This window comes from Epargyreus clarus, unplaced genomic scaffold (genome assembly GCF_041222505.1).
Source record: "Epargyreus clarus isolate Ecla_fem2 unplaced genomic scaffold, WU_Ecla_fem_2.2 ptg000024l, whole genome shotgun sequence".
NCBI lineage: Eukaryota > Metazoa > Arthropoda > Insecta > Lepidoptera > Hesperiidae > Epargyreus > Epargyreus clarus.
In genome coordinates this window covers 5160080-5179445 of record NW_027332231.1, presented here as the reverse complement: position 1 = coordinate 5179445, position 19366 = coordinate 5160080, and the positions used below count along the sequence as shown (strand labels likewise).

The following is a 19366-nucleotide window of genomic DNA, read 5'->3' as shown; positions in this document are numbered from 1 at the left end:
TTCAATTTCTTCAACTCATTTCTGGCTTTGTAATATAATATAAATATTATTCATACATATATATTAACTATAGATTTGAGGTCTTGAAGTCTTTTTTGTACCGCCAAATTTTCTTTCATCTTGCTCATCCACACTTTACCGTTTCTACTTTTTTGGAATTAAAGTGATCGTAATCCACCATTTATCGCTTTTAGAAACCTCATAGAGAACTATCAAGGTACCATATTTCCTTCACGTATATTCGAAGCAAGTCATAATTAAATAGCAAGGCGATTTCATAAAATCAACGGAGCTATCAAATTCCAACCCGGATTCGTACTATATTGCATCTCAACGACTATAAAAACTTTGACAGTTCTGATAGCATTAAGATTTAAACTTAAAAAAGTAGTCATTAAAACTACCTTTGAGAATGGTAGATAAAACTCGACGCCAGTCTACCTCAACGGGAAATATTAAAACATTGTTTAATTGAAGAAAGCTGGAAAAGTTATAAGAACATTAAAATAATGAAACGTGTGCGAAACTATTCAAGCGAACCCATTTCTTTTACGATCCAAGCTCGTATTTCTTGTAGACGAGAATTGAGAAAATTAAGGCTCTGCCAACTCACGTCCTGTTTTACGATTATGGTGCCTAATGAGAAATATTTATTGGTGTTAATATATGGAACGGTGATATTAATCTATCCTGTAATATTGAGTTTTGTGGAATAAGTAAAAGATCGCTAAAAATAACGTAAGGAATTACTCACTAATACGTGAGAGCCCCATATATATTCAAAGATGTGTAAAGTTTATTAACCAGAATTTGATTAATCATGTTACTTAACTGTTACTAAATTCTTCCTTCTAACCTTCTAAATCCAAGACAACTCTCCGTGACCATCTCAATCTTAAACAAGCGCGACTATCTCTGAACCAATCCTTGAACTAGAGGTTGTTCTCTGCAGCACTAGAAGTGATCCGTCAAGATTAGAATTAAATTATTATCCCATTCTTGAACAATATTTTTTTTTATGTATCTACTTTGAACTATACTGCCAAACACAATAGTCTAAAGTAAGACAAAAAATGTGTCAAGTGACTATTTGACACAATTGACTAATTGTGTTGAAAGGGTTAAGAACCCCTGGTCTAGACAGTAAGCGCTATTTAGGGTTGATATTGATTAGAGATATGCCAACTCGGCCTTTGTCGCATGCCGATAAATAGCCATCGTAAGCTGGTATTAAATAGCCCATAACGTAAGCTGGAACGACGCCATTCTCCGGGCAATAGTGTTTGATTAAATACGTTAAATTATCGTTTTGGGAAATTAATCGGTAATTTAAAAGTCTCTTGCGTTTGCTCATTTTTATACGCGCTTCATCAGTTTAAGTGTGGAAACCAATACACGTTTCCTGGAGGTAATTACTAGTATTTCTGTAAAGTTATGTAATTTATATAGTGTAACTAGCTGACCCGGCAAACGCTTACTGAAATTTTGTGAAAATCGGTAAAGCCGTTTCGGAGGAGTACGGTAACTAACATTGTGACACGAGAATTTTATATATAAGATTAGTCTACCAATATGCAAGCAGATGCGTGGTGATGGTAAAATAAACCTCGTTTAATTCTTAAAAAGAAACCTGAGCAAGATCTAACTATCTAACTATGGAAGCGGTGTAACGTGGGTCTAACTATGGACAGTTTGTGAATTGTTATATTGCAAGTCTAAATATTTTGAGTGAAAAAAATCATATCAAAAAATACGTTACTCTATGTAGTGTCCTATTATTTTATCTGATTATTTTTAGCCTAAAATGTAGGGATTTTAGCCACTTTATTGCAAATATACATATATGGGCTCGTTTGAATAGGATCTTAACCACACAAACAAAGAAGATTAACTAAAATGCCTCCAAATTCACATCCTAAACAGGGCTTCGAAAATAAATATTTGTAGAGTGAAATATTAATATGTTCGCGGAAAACTTGACGAGTTTGACTCCGATAAAAATAATATTGTGTAAACACCAGACGTTCTGGCCAGTAACCAGTATTCAGGGTCGATATTGATTGCAGATATCCCAAACTCGGCCTTTGTCGCGTGCCGTTAAATAGCCATAACGTAAGCTGGAACGGCGCCATTCTCCGCGCTACAGTATTTGATTAAACACTTTAAATTATGGTACGTTGCAGGAAATTACTCAATATTGTATGTTAAAAGGTAGAATAGTAAAGGTAACAATCTGAGTGAATTAAGGGTTCCTCTGATTTTTTAAAATGATAAACGGATAAAAAAAATCGAGGAAACCGCCTAAGCCTAATTTAGTTGTCCATAAAGACTTAAGAACAATCTACAAAGTCATCAAACATACATAAGGTCTTCATAACCTATACCTACTACGTTCTGGACAGTAGACGGTATTCAGGGTCGATATTGATTGCAGATATCCCAAACTCGGCCTTTGTCGCGTGCCGTTAAATAGCCATAACGTAAGCTGGAATAGCGCCATTCTCCGCGCTATAGTGTTTGATTAAATACGTTAAATTATGGTACGTTGCAGGAAATTACTCAATATTGTATGTTAAAAGGTAGAATAGTAAAGGTGGTTATAATCTGTGTGAATTTAGGGTTCCTCTGATTTTTCAAAATGATAAATGGATAAAAAAATCTAAGAAACCGCCTAAGCCTAATTTTAGTTGTCCATAAAGACTTAAGATCTTTATAGATTATATAAAGACATCAAACATTCGTAAGGTCTTCATAACCTATACCTACTACGTTTTGGACAGTAGACGGTATTCAGGGTTGATATTGATTGCAGATATCCCAAACTCGGCCTTTGTCGCGTGCCGTTAAATAGCCATAACATAAGCTGGAATGGCGCCATTCTCCGCGCTGTAGTGTTTGATTAAATATGTTAAATACTTCACAGGAAATTACTTAATAATTCAAAAGTATGTTAGAAAGATGGTTATATTCAATTTGAATTTAGTGTACGGTAGACTTTTCAAGAGCATGAGCAGAGAAGAAACATTTTGGAGGAAACCACCTAAGCCTAATTCAGTTTTCCATAAACTCCTCTAACATTCATAAAGTCTTCAAACCTATCCTAATCTATCGTGGTGGATTAGAACCCTGACCTTCTTATCCAGAAAAATCCCGTGTGTTTCGACGATGAATCGCCAGACGTTCTGGACAGTATTGGTATTCAGGGTCGATATTGATTGCAGATATCCCAAACTCGGCCTTTGTCGCATGCCGTTAAATAGCCATAACGTAAGCTGGAACGGCGCCATTCTTCGCGCTATAGTGTTTGATTAAATACGTTAAATAATGGTAAGTCGCAGCACTTTCAGGAAATTACTTAGTAATTTAAACGTAAGTTAAAAGGCTGCATAGTAAAATAATGTCACACAGGTACTATGTACTTCGGATTTTGGTACCTTTGATTTTTGGAAATGATAATATGCGTTTTGCTTTAACGTAAACAAAAATATCATAAGGACGTACAAACCTTAAATATTGACTATAAAGTTTTCAAACATATGTAAAGTCTGCAAACCTGTTCTAGACCAATATGGAGATCCATTTTTTTTTTTATTCTGCAAGGAGCTTTGAGCCAGATTGCTGATGGAAGACCAGGCTAACTGTACATTAAACTCTATTTAGGGTTGATATTGATTGGTGATTTTCGAAACACGGCCTTTGTCGCAGCCTATTAAATAACACATAACGCAAGCTGGAACGGCGTTAATTCCTGGGCTATAGCGTCTGATTAAGAATAAATAGGTGCGTGAAATAATAATAATAGCTTTCCTCGGTGGTAGAGGAAAATACTCCGTAATTTTAAGTTCCTAAAAGAAAAAATACGCTTTTTACTTACTAATTATAATTTACTTACTAATGTAATTTAGCGTTGGTAAGTAAAATGATGATTTTATAGAAGTCATGTACCAATAAGGAATTAATTACGAATCGCTATGAAATTCTGCATGTCTAGGATTTATCAAAAATCCCAAATTTATCTGTTACGTACTTAGTACGTAGTAGTAGTAGTAGTTTCTTTAAAAGCACGTTGAAAGTCATCTCACCCAAACATAAATTCATAGTTTATTTCTGACTGAAATCTAGAACCAGAAAACTTTCGTTCTCCAAAAAATTCCCACTAAGTTGTCTTTAGTTCCAACTACAAAATCGAAACCAAAATATATCAAAACTTTTATCATGAGTCTCGTGAATTTGTTAATATCTGTTGACATAACACGTCAGAAAGTTTCAGAGTATACAAATTACAAAGTAAACACAAGTAAACATTTGTTTTGAGTTTGCTTAGGCCTATATTCGGCTCATAAATTCAATTTGCAATTTTATATGAAAGATGGACAGTCTTCGACACTACTGCCCCACTACTGGACACAGTGTTGCTTTCAAGTGCTGCTGGCATGCTGTTTAAGTGCTTACACACACCTTTGACAGCTTTATATTGAAGAACTTTCAGACGTCTAATTGTCCTCACGACGTATGTTTCAGCTAAGCCAAAAAGATCGGTCAATTTTCGGCGGAAACCGTAACCTTGACCGAAACCTCCTTTGTGGCCAAAACTTGGCAGAAATCGAAACCGAAACATCAGACGACCATTAACAAACATACATACAACTCGAAAAATCAAAGGGCACGGGACTCGAACCTCTAACCCGCTGATTCAGAATCCGTATTTCACAACACTACACCATTTCAGTATTCGCTTAAATTTGCACGCAGCTTTATCTACCGACGTCCGCACTTCCCATTTCGGTTCCACACTTGTTACAGTATTTGACCAGCGGGTTACAACATTCGAACACCGGCAAATACTCGACGACGAATCCGAAATAGAATTCAGTAATGTCGTACAGCGTTTGTATTGTTGGTAACATTCTATTCACAAAAACAATATTGCATTTTTTTATTAGAAATTGGAAAAAAAATAGAAGTTTGTAAATAAAAGGAAAATATAAAGACCGACTCTAGTTGTCAAAGAGCCGATAATCTTTTAGCAGCTGAATAGGTTTCCTTTATACATAGAGATAACACTATATCAATCATAGAAGATAAAAGCAAGATATCAACTCATCTTTTACTCAACAAAAAGTAAATAAAAATAGGATAATCCGTTTAAGAGTTACGATGTCACAGGCAGACACGGAAACACGTTAAAAAACAAAACTCATATTTTTCGTCGGAGATTGAAAATATATAGTATTCTCTCGAATTTGCACGCAGCTTTATCCACCGACGTCCGCACTTCCCATTTCGGTTCCACACTTGTTACAGTATTTGACCAGCGGGTTACAACTTTCGAACACCGGCAAATACTCGACGACGAATCCGAAATAGAATTCCGTAATGTCGTACAGCGTTTGTCTTTTAGAGCGTTCGTGTTCGGAACCTGCAGCCCGTTGTTGCGTATTTCATACTGTTCTGTGCAAGTTTCCAATTTGTGTTCCTAAATGTTGCCTGAGTTTTGCTTGGACGTATTTGTGTTGGTAATTGAAAAACAGTCGGCCAATTTAAACGGTGGAGCGTCCGCGAATTCGAATTGAGGGAAAATTAACGTAAGGAAGAATTGTTCATGGTTCGCTTGTGGTGTCAACACCGTCACACTTATTTCTGCTTTATTGGTAATACTGGTGTTGAGTTGGTGTGTTCTGGTTTCAAGGAATGCGATAGAGTGGATTTTCCTTCTTAAGGCATTCTCGCGGAGTCCTCAGAAATCTCAACTTATCTGTAATCAACTCTAAAGCGCCTGCCCCATTTGAACTGTTTACTTATCTCCATTGGTGGCAGTAGCCATATATTATCATGTTGACTGAATGCTTATTTACTATCATACCTTCAAAAGATGCAAATGAGTTCTACAACCATTAAAAGGTACTAAACATAAAATAGAAAAACAAAATGTTTTCAAACTATATTTTAAAATTATAATTGTGGTAGCAAAAATCATACTATCCTTTGATTTATTCCTACATAGATAGATAGATTTATTATTGCATTTTAATATTCTTCTCCTGAAGTTTGTCGCAAGAACACATTCGTTCGCTTTAAGTCTACGTAACACCGCACAACCCAGGCATAGCTTTGAGCGATGTGTTTGCCGCATTATCACTCGTTTCATTTACATGTGAGCTCGCTTCACCCTCACCTTAATTTATTCTACCCCTTAATGTGGCGACGTGACGACACAGTTTTGTTTCTTGATGTAGGTGAGCGCTGTTTTTCTTTTTAGGCCACGTACCCTAATTTACATATAATTCATGGACACTCACAAAGGGAAGGGAAGCCTGACACGCTTACTTGGAGAGTCTGAACTTTGTTTGCACTAAGTTAACTGTATGTAGATGAAACATTTGTAAGAATGCCGACTGTTTTACATAACAAATTGCTGTTGCTTACTAAATGGGGGCGGAAAGCTGTAGATAAAATTCTTTCTACATTATTACAATTGTATGTCAAGAGGTGAAAGTTGTAGATAACATAAAATTCTTACTTGGTGTATTTAGATTTATATGTCAGAGGTGGTTCTTCTGAAAGAGGGATGTTATAGTTTTCCACAAATGCCAATTTTGGATTGGACTTTTCTACTTGGAAGCAACTGCCCGCCATTTCTTGCCGTGACTGCATTTACATTTCAGCTATATGGCTCATATTTTTTCTTTTTGATATCAATCCAATTGTTTATTTTCTTTCAGTGCTTTGTCTTTGACAAGAACTGATGACAAAATTAGTTATCGTTTGATCGAATCGATGCTATCTCTGACAGTATTTATTTGTGGCTTAAGTCGTTGTAACTAAGTCTTCGAAGTTAACAAGGCACCTGTAACCGCCTTTAGTCAGGACTCTTGTCGTTGTTACAAAACCCACGAGCAACAGATTTCACCAAACCGCAAGTAGACCGAATGTACCTTTATTACACAATCTTTAATTTATCTATTTAAAATATACTAAATCCATAAATATTCACCACCACAAATATAACAGAATAATTTATTCCTTGCTCATCCATGTACTCCTGAAAGCTCGACGTTGCATCATGGCTCAGTGGCGGCGGGCGGCTGCATGCTAATCAGGCGCCTGAGCACTGGAACGTGCCGCGACTGTGCGCCGCTCCCAAACTGATTTGTTCGCTTTGGAGTAGTTCACAGGTTTTGTCATATATTTGTCAATATTTCCATGTATATAAATTCCAAATGGATAAATTGACTAGAGATGAAATCACAGGCCTATATTTGTTTTGGGATGAAATCAACGCCCATCTAGACACTCATATCGTATTTAAAATTGTACGAACATACTTTAGATATAAAATGTGTCCGTGGACCAAACTGAAATGCGTCATAATCTCATCAACTTATTTTTTTACAAATGCCCATGTTAAAAAGATGATTCATATCACAACGTTGTAATTATATGTCCCATAGAATTTGTAGGTATGGGTATATCATTCGAGGTCAAGTGATCCAGATCGTCAAGGAAATCTTACTACTTTTCAACTTTCAACAGAATTTTTTATTCCTTACTGGGTGTACTCCTGAAAGCTCGACGTTGCATCATGGCTCAGTGGCGGCGGACGGCTGCATGCTAATCAGGCGCCTGAGTACTGGAACGTGCCGCGACTGTGCGCCGCTCCCAAACTGATTTGCTCGCTTTGGAGTAGTTCACAGGTTTTATCGTATATATGTCGTATTGGATCATATCGTACGCAAAACGGATAAACTTAAACATACTTGAGATGTTTCAATGAGAATATAGGCCCCCGTATATTGTACCGAGAATTCTAAAAGTACGCAGGAATGTTTCATACTACTTTCTGCCTAAATTTCAAATATTGATTACTATCAAATCGACATTTGAAATAGTGAATTCCAAGCATTTTATTCATTAAATCTGTTCTAAATGCACATATGATTGATATAATATTAATCTAGGAGTACCTAAACGCACCTAAACCATGAGGATTCTTCCACTTTTCAACTCCCAAAAAATATACCTTATTTATAACGTAACTAACTAGTACCCCAATCATTAATCACAAATAATCACATTTATCCAAAATTTATAATTAAAGGCCAATTTGTCCATCAATATTCATGGGACTAAAATAACATTTTATATTTTCAATTAGCCAGCCACACACCAGATTGTTCGTAATAGGCTTAAAAATTATCACATTGAGAGAAATTATTATTTCATTCGCAGTGATTATAGTAAATGAGCAATGACAATTCCAGTTGAAAAATATATCACCAGCGCGCTTTAAATATACATTTAATATACGTTTAAATGTGGTTTATCGGTTTGAATGTAAATATTTTTCTGTTACTTTTTGGTTAATTACTTCGCTAATCATGTGAATATCAAATATATCTGTTATTTTTGAAGGTTGTAGAACCCTCTGTGGTTCGACTGCGGCGACAACACCGCCACACCTATTTCTACCTAATAACAGCAGTGTTAGGCGCTGCTGTGTTCCGGTTTGAAGGGTGTGGGAAGGGAGACAGATTTTTCCGAGGCGTTCCAGCTTAGTCCACAGGCGTAGCGGCGCATCTGTGGCCGACCTCGAACCGTAGGAATATCTAATGCTACCTGGAGTTGATTACAGATGCCCATGGGCGACAGTAGCCACTTACCATCAGGTGGACTGCATGCTCGTCTGCTACTCCTACATTATAAAAAAATAATCTGAATTAAAATTGGTTAAAATATCAAAACTAAAATACTTTTCATTGAAACAATTGCGTTTGACTTCCAACTCTGAAAGAGTAATTGATTAATGATGTTAAAACCTTACATCGTGTAACATATATACGACATACACATTGTTTCAGCATATATAGGTTCAATCAGCCTGTACAGAACCACTCTATCGAAATAGGATTACTGAATGGACATATAGAGGCGTATCGAAATGCAAATGTAGAGATGCCTGCACAGTATAATATAGAGACAATAGAGTTACGGCTTTCCTCTTCTTTTAATACTTTACTGATGAAATCCTTTACTCAAGTATATAGATTGGTGGAATATGGTGTAGCCAGGTTGAGGCCATTTACTTTTGGGTGTTTTCAAATCACCCATAAGATTCATTTTTTTCTACCAGATGATAAGTGGCTACTGCCGCTCACGGATATCTGCAATCAACTGATTATAACATTAGATTCTTTCCTGAGGTCGACCACAGATATTACTACTCCTCAGGACTAAGTTGGAACGCCTCAAAAAGTAAGACCGAATTTATACATTAACTATCAACTTCCGTATGCCTATATCGAATTATGCGAGCGAAAACTTCCAAGCCATTGAGTCCATCTGAGCCCCTGTTTGTCGATAAAAACCTCTCAAATATAGTCGTTCCGTAACATCCAAACTTAGGGATGTACCTTTTGTCTCCTCAAACATGTCCTATTGGTAGGTTCACTATAGTTTTTCCTTTATTAATAATATCAGAATAGGTGGTGCCTATTTTTATAGACTGTGCATCTTTTGTAGCGTGGAGAGGCACTTTAATGTAGGGTAATACAACAGGCACTCAAACTTAGTCCTCGTAGTTAGTGAATCATTTGTGGTGGTGATCGAGCTCATGTATGAATGCAAGTTTATTTGGAGTTAATTACAAAAATATCCAGGACTACAGTGCCCACGTACTTCACACCAAGAGAACTACTGCTCTTTTTTTACTTTAATAACGTAAAAGTTAATTTTAAGTTTGGAAACCCTACAACAGCCAATAGCGCCGAAGACAGGCCGATTTCTCGTGAAAGCAAACCAAATTGCTAGTGACATGAGCTCCAAGAAAAACAAACCGTTTTTCCTGTTCCGTGTTTACTCAACGTATTTTCGCTTAGGATACGTTTTTGTGCACTCTATATTTTTTTAAGTCTGTGGAATTTGCGAAGTTATAGATTATTGACTATTTTTTACGAAAAGAGGCAAACTTTATTTCCTCGTTATTTACCAAGTACCTGCTCGAATTTTTGAGCAAAAACCAAATCGAATAAATACTGTGTTAAAAACATTTATTACGACTTTTTTATGTTTATTGAGCACTCGCAAGACATGACATATTTTATTTTATACTGTTTATGTACCTAATTTGAACTGTATTTTATTTATTACTAATAGGTTTTAGTAAACTGGGTACCTACATTACTGTTATTCAAAATGATATAGGTATTATACATATTGAAATAAACAGCCACTTACTCTTCTGTTTATTTCTTACACGCTATTAACCAAGTCCCTTAATATTATATTTGCAGGAGAGCTGCCAGAACTACATCCGAGTCCTGGTCTCCTTGAGTCCTGGACGGCTGCTGGTCTGCGGCACCAACAGCTTCAAGCCGTTCTGCAGGGAGTACAGCGTCCAGCGGGACTCCTACCACATGGAGAAGGAGAAGTCTGGCCAGGCGCTCTGTCCTCACGACCCAGAGCACAACTCCACGGCTGTTTATGCTGGTAAGATATTTAAATAGCTGTTTAAGATGCTAGCATACAATTTACCTGATGTTATTTGGTTACTACATGTGTGAATATCTATAACTAACTCTAAAAATGCGGACTACTTAAAGTCATATACATCCTTAAAATACCATTATTAAAATTGAACTAATTATTAACTAAATTTATCAAAAATGTAAAAGACAATGATTAGTACTAATTTATTTAAATTAATCGAAGAATAGAGATACATTACTTTTGTAAAAAAATGTTTAAAGTTATAGAACTTCTTAAAAAAATAATACTTAAAAACCGAATATGTCCGCAGTATTCTTATTTTTAATGGAACTGAAACATTAGCAAATTTTAAAGATATTTTAAGTGCTAAAAGTAGTCTACAAATTCATTTCAAGTCTACCGATTAAAATGCGATAAAGCTGTATGCTCACTTGCCTTTGTAACTTAAGTATTTTTCTAATTGAATCGCGAGCACAAAGGGGGATTTAACAAAAAGATGATAATATCTCTTGGTTATTAAATTTCATCACAATGGACTGTGTACATAATCCTGCCTACAGACCACTGCTTTGTTGACTTCGCAGTTGACAGAATTTAATAATAATATATCTACCAAAAGCTCGCAATCCGCTTTAGATGTAGGCACTGTAAACATAAATAAGGGAATAAAATATTTTTCGGTTAAAATATTTACATATTTTGTATAAGTTGAAATGAGAGAAGATAAACCTTTAAAACAAAAATGACTACTCTAATAAGCTTACCTAAATTAGTAAATAAGAACTACTTTTCCAAAAACTATGTCCATATTTTTCAAAATTTTATTTCGTTTAAAAATATAGGTATGTAATATGCTTATTTTAACGTTCAATGTCTGTAGATTTAAACAAGGACCAATACATAGACGAATACAGCGCACAAGTTGAACGGTTTAGTAAACATTGAATAACCAGTCATGTTACGGTTTACAAAATAGTATTTTGACAAATTTTCAGCTATTCACAATATGTATTATTTAATGGGCAAGCACCTGTATAATCCGCTACAATGTGAAACCATTAATCCACCCAGTTGGGTTATTAACCAGGGTTCCATATGTGTACTAATTCGACCACTAATGAAAACCAATTATGGTCGTAACAGCGCAGCGCTAACAACAATTAGAAACAACAATTTCATACATTTACAATATTTAGTACATTTATACAAAATATTCTAACATAAATATAATAACATTTATGTATTTATCACACTAAAATTATTTATTTAGCTTAAATACCTACCTAATAAAACTCATAGATACAATTGATGAAATGTACTAATTGGACCACAAATGAAATCCAATTGTATAGATACACAGCGCAACGCTAATTGTAACTAATAACAACATTCATTAGTATTTTCATCATATAAATTGGCAAAGCCAAAACATTCAGTACGTTTTTCTCTTTTCCTTGTTGTGGTTTGATGTCTCATTTTTAATATTATGAACCAAAAATTAACGTTGGCAAATTCATAATAATTGTTTTCTTTTAATCCAAATGAATGATGGTGGATCATTGGGCGAATAATAAAAAATCATGGTATTTGAACTACCAATTGAATTCATTTAAAACTATAATGGTGCAGTGCAACAACTATTAATAACACATTAGCCTATTCAAACACTTATTCGATTTATGATAGCTATACACAACTAAATAAATTGTTGATACAGTTAGAGTTATTTAGCAGGATCTATAGATGCAAAGCCAGGCTCTAATTGCAACACTAATGGATTCCGACTTTAGCCGTAAAAGCGCAGCTTTATATAAATTAAGAATAACGTATCGTATTTTGCACGAAACTATTCTTGCTAATGTAATATTTAAGTTAAAGTAACTCCGCATATATCTGCAAATTGTGTAGCTTTGTAAGTGATCTATGAAGTTGGCAATGTCTGATACGGTCGGAATTTCAATGTATGACCGCTGATGGTAAGGATTTCATTCGCGCTTCCTTACTTCTGAGGAGATGTTAAGCGGTTCATTTCGGTTGTTATTATATACCAGGTTTTAAATCTCATTCAGAGAAAAGACCGTGGTTTGGAGTACAACAGTCATGCGTTGACAACTAATGAGCAACAAAAAATATTGCAGTAAAGTAAAGCGCTAAATATATTGTACAACACTATATCTGTATCCCCAACTAAACAGTTGATCCAGCTCAGTCAAAGCTATTTAGCAGGATCCATAGGTGCAATAGCCGGTGTGCACTAATTCGACCACTAATGGAATCCACTATGGCCGTAACAGCGCAGCTTAATACCAATTAAGAACGATGTGTCGCATGTTTGGACGGTACTGACTATTCTCGTTACATATTGAGTTTAGTATTCAAGTAACTATTGGAGTTTAAACTACTGAATATGTGAATATAAATCGTTTTTTTTTCAGGCATTAATTACTTGGTTTAGATTTAAGAATTCAACTTGAAGTAAGGTAAAGATATACTGAAACATTAAGGAAATCCAAAAAATAAATTGTTTCTGTCTCTTAAAACACATTATTTTAATTAACTTACCGTTATTATAAGTCGTATAGACAGAAATAAAATTAATAAAAAAATAATAATACAAAAAAAACAGTAAGTATACGCGACGAATAAAGAAGAAAACCTATTGTCTTTGGGAACGCATTTCACACTTCATATTATTGTACAATCGTACATTGTATAAATTTGATAAAGGGTATTCAAAGCAATTTGATCAAGAACATTGCAATAGTATCAGACCTCAGAGCAGTGTAATATATCGGGCGGTATCGAAATCGGATTCCAGCAGCATAAGCCCGCAACGCATGGACGAAAACAAACGGATGAGACGGATGAGTTGCACGATTTGCGTTGACGTAAGGCGATTCAGTTGCTATTAATATTTATGAAAGTCGATAGGAATATGAAATTTATCTAGATTCTATACGAATCTAACGTTAAATGTTATCTTCTTTGTCTTATTGTTTTCGTTTGCCGTTTCTTGAAATATAATTATTTTAACACTCAGCAATTTACCTTTAAAGTGCATCAAAAATTTATAAATAATACAATTTTTAATTATATATTTCTACCCAATAAGATTTTTACATTACGAGTATACAAGGATAAATTCATAAAAATCTGATACTGCTTAGACCTATTTTATAGTTTATATTGTCAATCGTATAACGTTGATAAACGATATATTCACGGCAATTTGCTTCAGAACATTGCAATAGTATCAGACCTCAGAGCAGTGTAATGTATCGGGCGGTATCGAAATCGGATTCCACCAGCATAAGCCCGCAACGCATGGACGAAAACAAACGGATGAGATGGATGAGTTGCACGATTTGCGTTGACGTAAGGCGATTCTAACAACCTCATGGAAATCGATATGGATGCATATCGATACGAAGTGAAACGAATTATCTCGTATTTTTCTCTGAATTTTATGTTTTGCGTGGCTAGTACGGTTTGTCTGAATTCATATTTATTTTAGTATCGATTCTGCTCCCCATCTACCCTACGAAATACCCCACGCCATTCATCGACTTATCCATGTACCATTGAGAATAGGTATATTTAGGTGAAAAATATGTAACGAAATATTTACTACAATTTTGTTCGCTTTAACCATTGGTCCCTTTTAATAAAGGCCTCACGAAAATATTTGATTATAACAATTTTAATAAAAACTTTAAATCTATTTAAAAAAGAACTTGACAAAGAATAGTGAGTACATCTGCTCGAAAACCGAAAAAATATGCAAGATTTACAAGGGACAAGCTTAATGAAACACCCCGTTAAATTCAGTAGCTCCACACAATGCCGGGGACGCATATGCGAGGACCGGAGTCATTCCACTGTCGGGAAATTAGGGAAAGAGAAATCTTTTTCATATCGATTGAGCCCATTTTCACAGTCTAGTAGCACACAATAGCCACTCATTGTTGCGTTGAAAGGGACCCCGTTGAATAGGAACGCTAGTACGTTTTATAACGCGACTTACACATAATATTAACTTGGAATATACGCGTTAAGGTAATGAACGGATTGAATGTAGGCAAAAAGGTTTATCGTAGAAAATAGAGTGCCTATTGTATTTTATGGACTATTGTAAATTTCGGGGACATCGCGATTCGTGATAGCACGCTTTACATAAATCGTTGTGCTGAATGATGGAAAATATATTTGTTTTCCCGTTACGTCCATACCAACTCGTTTGCAATTTACTTACAATATGTAATAATATCGCTTTTAATAATTTCTTTTATAAAGGGAACTAGCAATTATTACAAAAACAAAAACACGTCTGCTTTAAATTATAGCCTACAATTTAGACGAATTCAACAACACCTCATATTTCAAAATCCGTCAAGCGTTTTAGTAATAGGGCATACCAAAAATGAGACATACATATGTACGTACTCGGCAAAACCATACCCTCCACGCCCAGGTAAAAAGAAGATAAAAATTATATCAAAACACGAAAATAATTCGAAGCGATGTCGCCGGTGGAAATGTCAGAAGTCTGGAGTGAAGCACTCAGTGACATTTCCACAGTCCTGATATATTTGGTTAGTGGGATTTTCCTCGCAGTAAGTCACGTGTGTTTTCCTCAACCACCCTCCTTGTTGTAAACAAGTTGGATAGAAAAAGATTATCCCAAACAAACAAACATAATTATCTTATCTTTGTTAGAGGAAACGGTTTATTTTAATACACCAGGAAACACGTTTGCGTATCTTCCGTTTAGCGTATTAATTAATTACGTGCGATTTTGTATTTGCTACATTTAATGATACGCAAAAAAACACAATAGGTAGCATTTTTTATACCAAAAACAAAATAGTTCTTCAAAATGAAACGGGCGAAATGTTTTTTAAAACACAACTATCTATACAACAATCTATACAACTTATTTATGTAAAAGAAAATAGTAAAATTAATATTGCCGTTTCCACAATGAACAATTAAGGAATGCAGCAATATTGCTTCAGTCTATCATGATCTACTAATATCACAGCTATATTGAAAACAAATAAAATATTCCTATAAGCGCGGCAGTTGTCTCTTAAATAACACCTCAAACGCGCTATTTTCGCTGCTATATATTCGTTATAAATATTCACAACGATAATATTATATAGCGTACGTAATACCTCAAACGCACTATTTCAACTTCTATATATTCGTTACAAATATTTACGACTATAATATACAGCTGCGCTATTCCGATAGTATAGTTCTATTTCGTCCCCAAAATAAACACTTATGCAACGGAAGCGAACACATCATCAATTATCCTCTGGCCCTTTGTACAATTTTCTTTACGTTAACGCATCCCCTTGCAAATTCCCACCCATTTATCAAGCACACTTGTATACGGACCAAAAACAACATTCGTAAATATAATTACATCGCTACACGCCGCATAATAAATATTTGTTTGCTAGAAGCGTTTATATGAAATTGTTAGTTGGATGACTAATTTCATGTAACCAAAAATGACTTTTATATACGTTTCTCCCTCATAAAGAGCACAAGCAAGAGGTAAATAAATGCAGTCATTGTAGATTACCACCATTATTAAATCAAGTTATACATATTTTGATTACTCATTTCGACAGTTAAAAGCTCGAAAATATTCTCAGTTAGTTAACGTTGTTTGTTTCAAAATTTCATTGAAATTTATATCTAAGATGTTTCTTACAGCTGCTACAGCCACATAATTTCATAACACGACTACGTTTCTTTTGTCATTAAGTTTCTATTTTCTTATTTTATTAATTTCTTACTCTGCATCTTTTTAAGCAATTTTTACCGATATGGCACAACTCTTCGGTCTTGCACGCTAGCGGCCTAGATTCCAGATTCAATTCTCATACCTCAGAATTTTAAAGTTAAAGGAATTACCGTGAATAAACCTACATATATGGTATTCTCTACAACCACAAAAATGTGTAAAATGTACTTATAACAAAGATATGTATGTATTTATTAGTCACGACTCACGATCATGTGATACACATAAATACATACTCGATATCCAACAAATGTATACTGAGAACATATTCACGCTCCATTGTATCGCATCGATTTACAATTTAATAAGACACATGTGCCACAAATGTGTACTAACAGCCTAAATAATGCAACAACGAGTCTATAAACTGTATTGTGGCGTAGCCCCAGGCCCTGCCTCCGTACCAATAATTCAATACGCACGATCACTAATACTGAGCGTAACATGCCATCGGCTTTACGTGACCCGAATATCGCTGGAGGACTCAATTTATGTACTCATGTGTAAAACATGCCTAAAGTTACAATGTCAGATTAATGTGACATTGCTATATCGCGTAAATTGCCATTCGAGACATTTCATTTCGTATTATTACTTATTATATTTAAGGTCAATGCGTTATCAAACGTTTGCAATTTCGAATTATTGCCTCTTTTACCATCTTCAAATATTTTAAGCTAGTTATTTATTTGATATCTAATATATGTGCGACGCCTCTCATTCGATGAAAGCTTTCATTAAACACGCTATTTAATTTTTGTTATTTAATGCGTTATAAATATCGTGTATTACTATTTACTAATTCTTTTAAATGTAGTTTATATAACCAAATTTTCTGACTAATTTGGTTCTAGTAATTTCGTATGTAATGTTATGTAAAATTGTTATGGATCATTTATTCTCTGTTTAGTTACTTTCGGTCTTCAGTTGACGATGATGTCAATCCGCGCTGAGTTCCTGCCTAAAACTATTAATAAACCTACTTAACTAAAGAGCTTTCCAAAGCAGAGTACATATAAATAATACATACTAACCCCGTCGCATACTCAAGTAATTACACACACGTACATATAGCAGAGCACAGCCGTCCATTACCACGGACACGGTTAGTTATCTCCTATTGATCTGGTCCAATTAAGCAGAGCGACGCCCAAGGGACACAGCTAGCCGGTCTTAGCATCCGCAATGCCTATACTGCAGTGCTATGCGTTTTTGTTTTACACTTCAAATACTTATAGGGAATTCATAAGAATGTGTGACGTTTATAACCTTCAGTAATGTGTATTTAATATAAAAGCTAAAGTTTTGAAAATATAGCGCAAGCATAAAAATAACAACATATCGTTTATCGTTATATTTAACGTTATAATATAACAATGTTATAATATTAGTTACAGGTATATAACCTAGACCAGATAGTTATATACCAATGAGTACCCCGCTCGATACATGCGGCTTCTAAACTTTGCACTTTAAATTTATTACTACAAAATGTATCTAGAACTATGAACGAATGCAGTTTATTGTTAAATGCAGTAATAAATATGTAAATCATGTCAAATTGGCTTGAAAAAACATAGTTACCACGATAGTTACGGGTAATTAAACATAACACTAAAGTGCTAAAGTGTCACTTTAAATTACGAAAGACATTTGAATACATCAATTAAGAGCATACGCAGTATTCGGAACACGTACGCCAATAGCGTGTTACACGGCGTATTAGTAACCTGCGTATTGGCTTATTGGTTCGCAGCAACTATCCCTGGGGCGACGTTAGCTAACTGAACAGACAACTGAAGGTCTATTCGCATGGAATCCGAAGTTTCGTACGAAGATTCGGGCATTTGTTACTACGCTGCTATGTATGTTGTGAATAGTCTTGATAAACAATTTTACAACTAAAATACATTCAAGTCCTTTGATATTTTTTACTTTACCTTACTTTACTTGTTTCGTTGGATCGTAATGTCAACAATGAAATATGAACTTGTCCGAAAAAAATAATTTCATCCTATTTGTTTTATTGGATTGCAATAACATATGAAATTAAAATTGAGGAAATCCTTCGGCCGGATCCGAAATTTCGTTGAAGTATATTTATAAAATATGCAGAATAATTTCTGATTTCTCATTATATTAGTTAGTCTTCAGATACACTGATAAGTTACACAACTGGCGGTATATAATGGTTTATTATTATAAGAGGTCAGCTATAAATTATAGCACTTTGGAGAACGGAGACCCCCTCCGTCCTAGAGACATAACAAGAGGGTAGGCCCCATCACGTTCGTAATCTCAAATGTACTTCAAAATATCGAAACTTCGATTGTAATTGGGAAACTGTGGAAAATTTAACTACATATTGAATTTTCGAGCATGGAAATCCCTGTCCCACACTCATCGGGATGATCACAAGACATCATATGGTATGGTTGAAAGAAAACCCATGCAATTTGTAGACGTTTTGATATGGTTTATAATTTATATTCAAGACTCATAAAAATAATACATCTTAAATAAATATTAAATATGGAAATAATACACGTAGCGATACATTAACCTTGGGAACAAGGTCATCCTCAACACCCAATTTGCACTTTGAAAACCTCCTCCAGCAGCCACATAGCAAAGGGTCCGTGCCTCTCAAGCCTCGATAGTCTCACCAACAACACCATAATAAGCTAATGTCTTCTCGGATTGCAAAAGCCCTCCATGCTACCTTACTTTTCAACTATGCCACCTCGATGTTATGTTCATCTTCGTTCAATGATTTAACGAGTCATAATTATTAACGGGTAGCCAGGATAGCATAAATAGATTAGCCTACATGCATCCCTTACTAATTACCCTGTTGTTAATAAACCCATAATGAATATCTGCTCCTCAGAGAGATACACGTTTCAGAGGTCTGATCTGAATACATTAATTAAGTGTTCAATTAAATTACCCTCAAGTAAGACGGTGTATCAGTGACAGTCTATAAGCCTGTGCCAATATGAGTACGGTACACATATGTTTGTGGCATGCTAATATAGTGTTTATTTCACCTGTTAAAAC

The 19366-nt window shown here is 34.9% G+C and overlaps 1 protein-coding gene across 2 annotated transcripts in view; it reads left to right on the top strand.

The window, feature by feature from the left end:
- Sema1a (semaphorin 1a) overlaps positions 1-19366 on the top strand; it is a 490410-nt gene that overhangs the window by 459004 nt on the left and 12040 nt on the right. For both annotated transcript variants that reach the window (XM_073086961.1, XM_073086960.1), the window contains exon 5: positions 10290-10485. In XM_073086961.1, coding sequence (XP_072943062.1) covers positions 10290-10485 — 196 coding nt within the window. The remainder of the gene's footprint in view (positions 1-10289; positions 10486-19366) is intronic.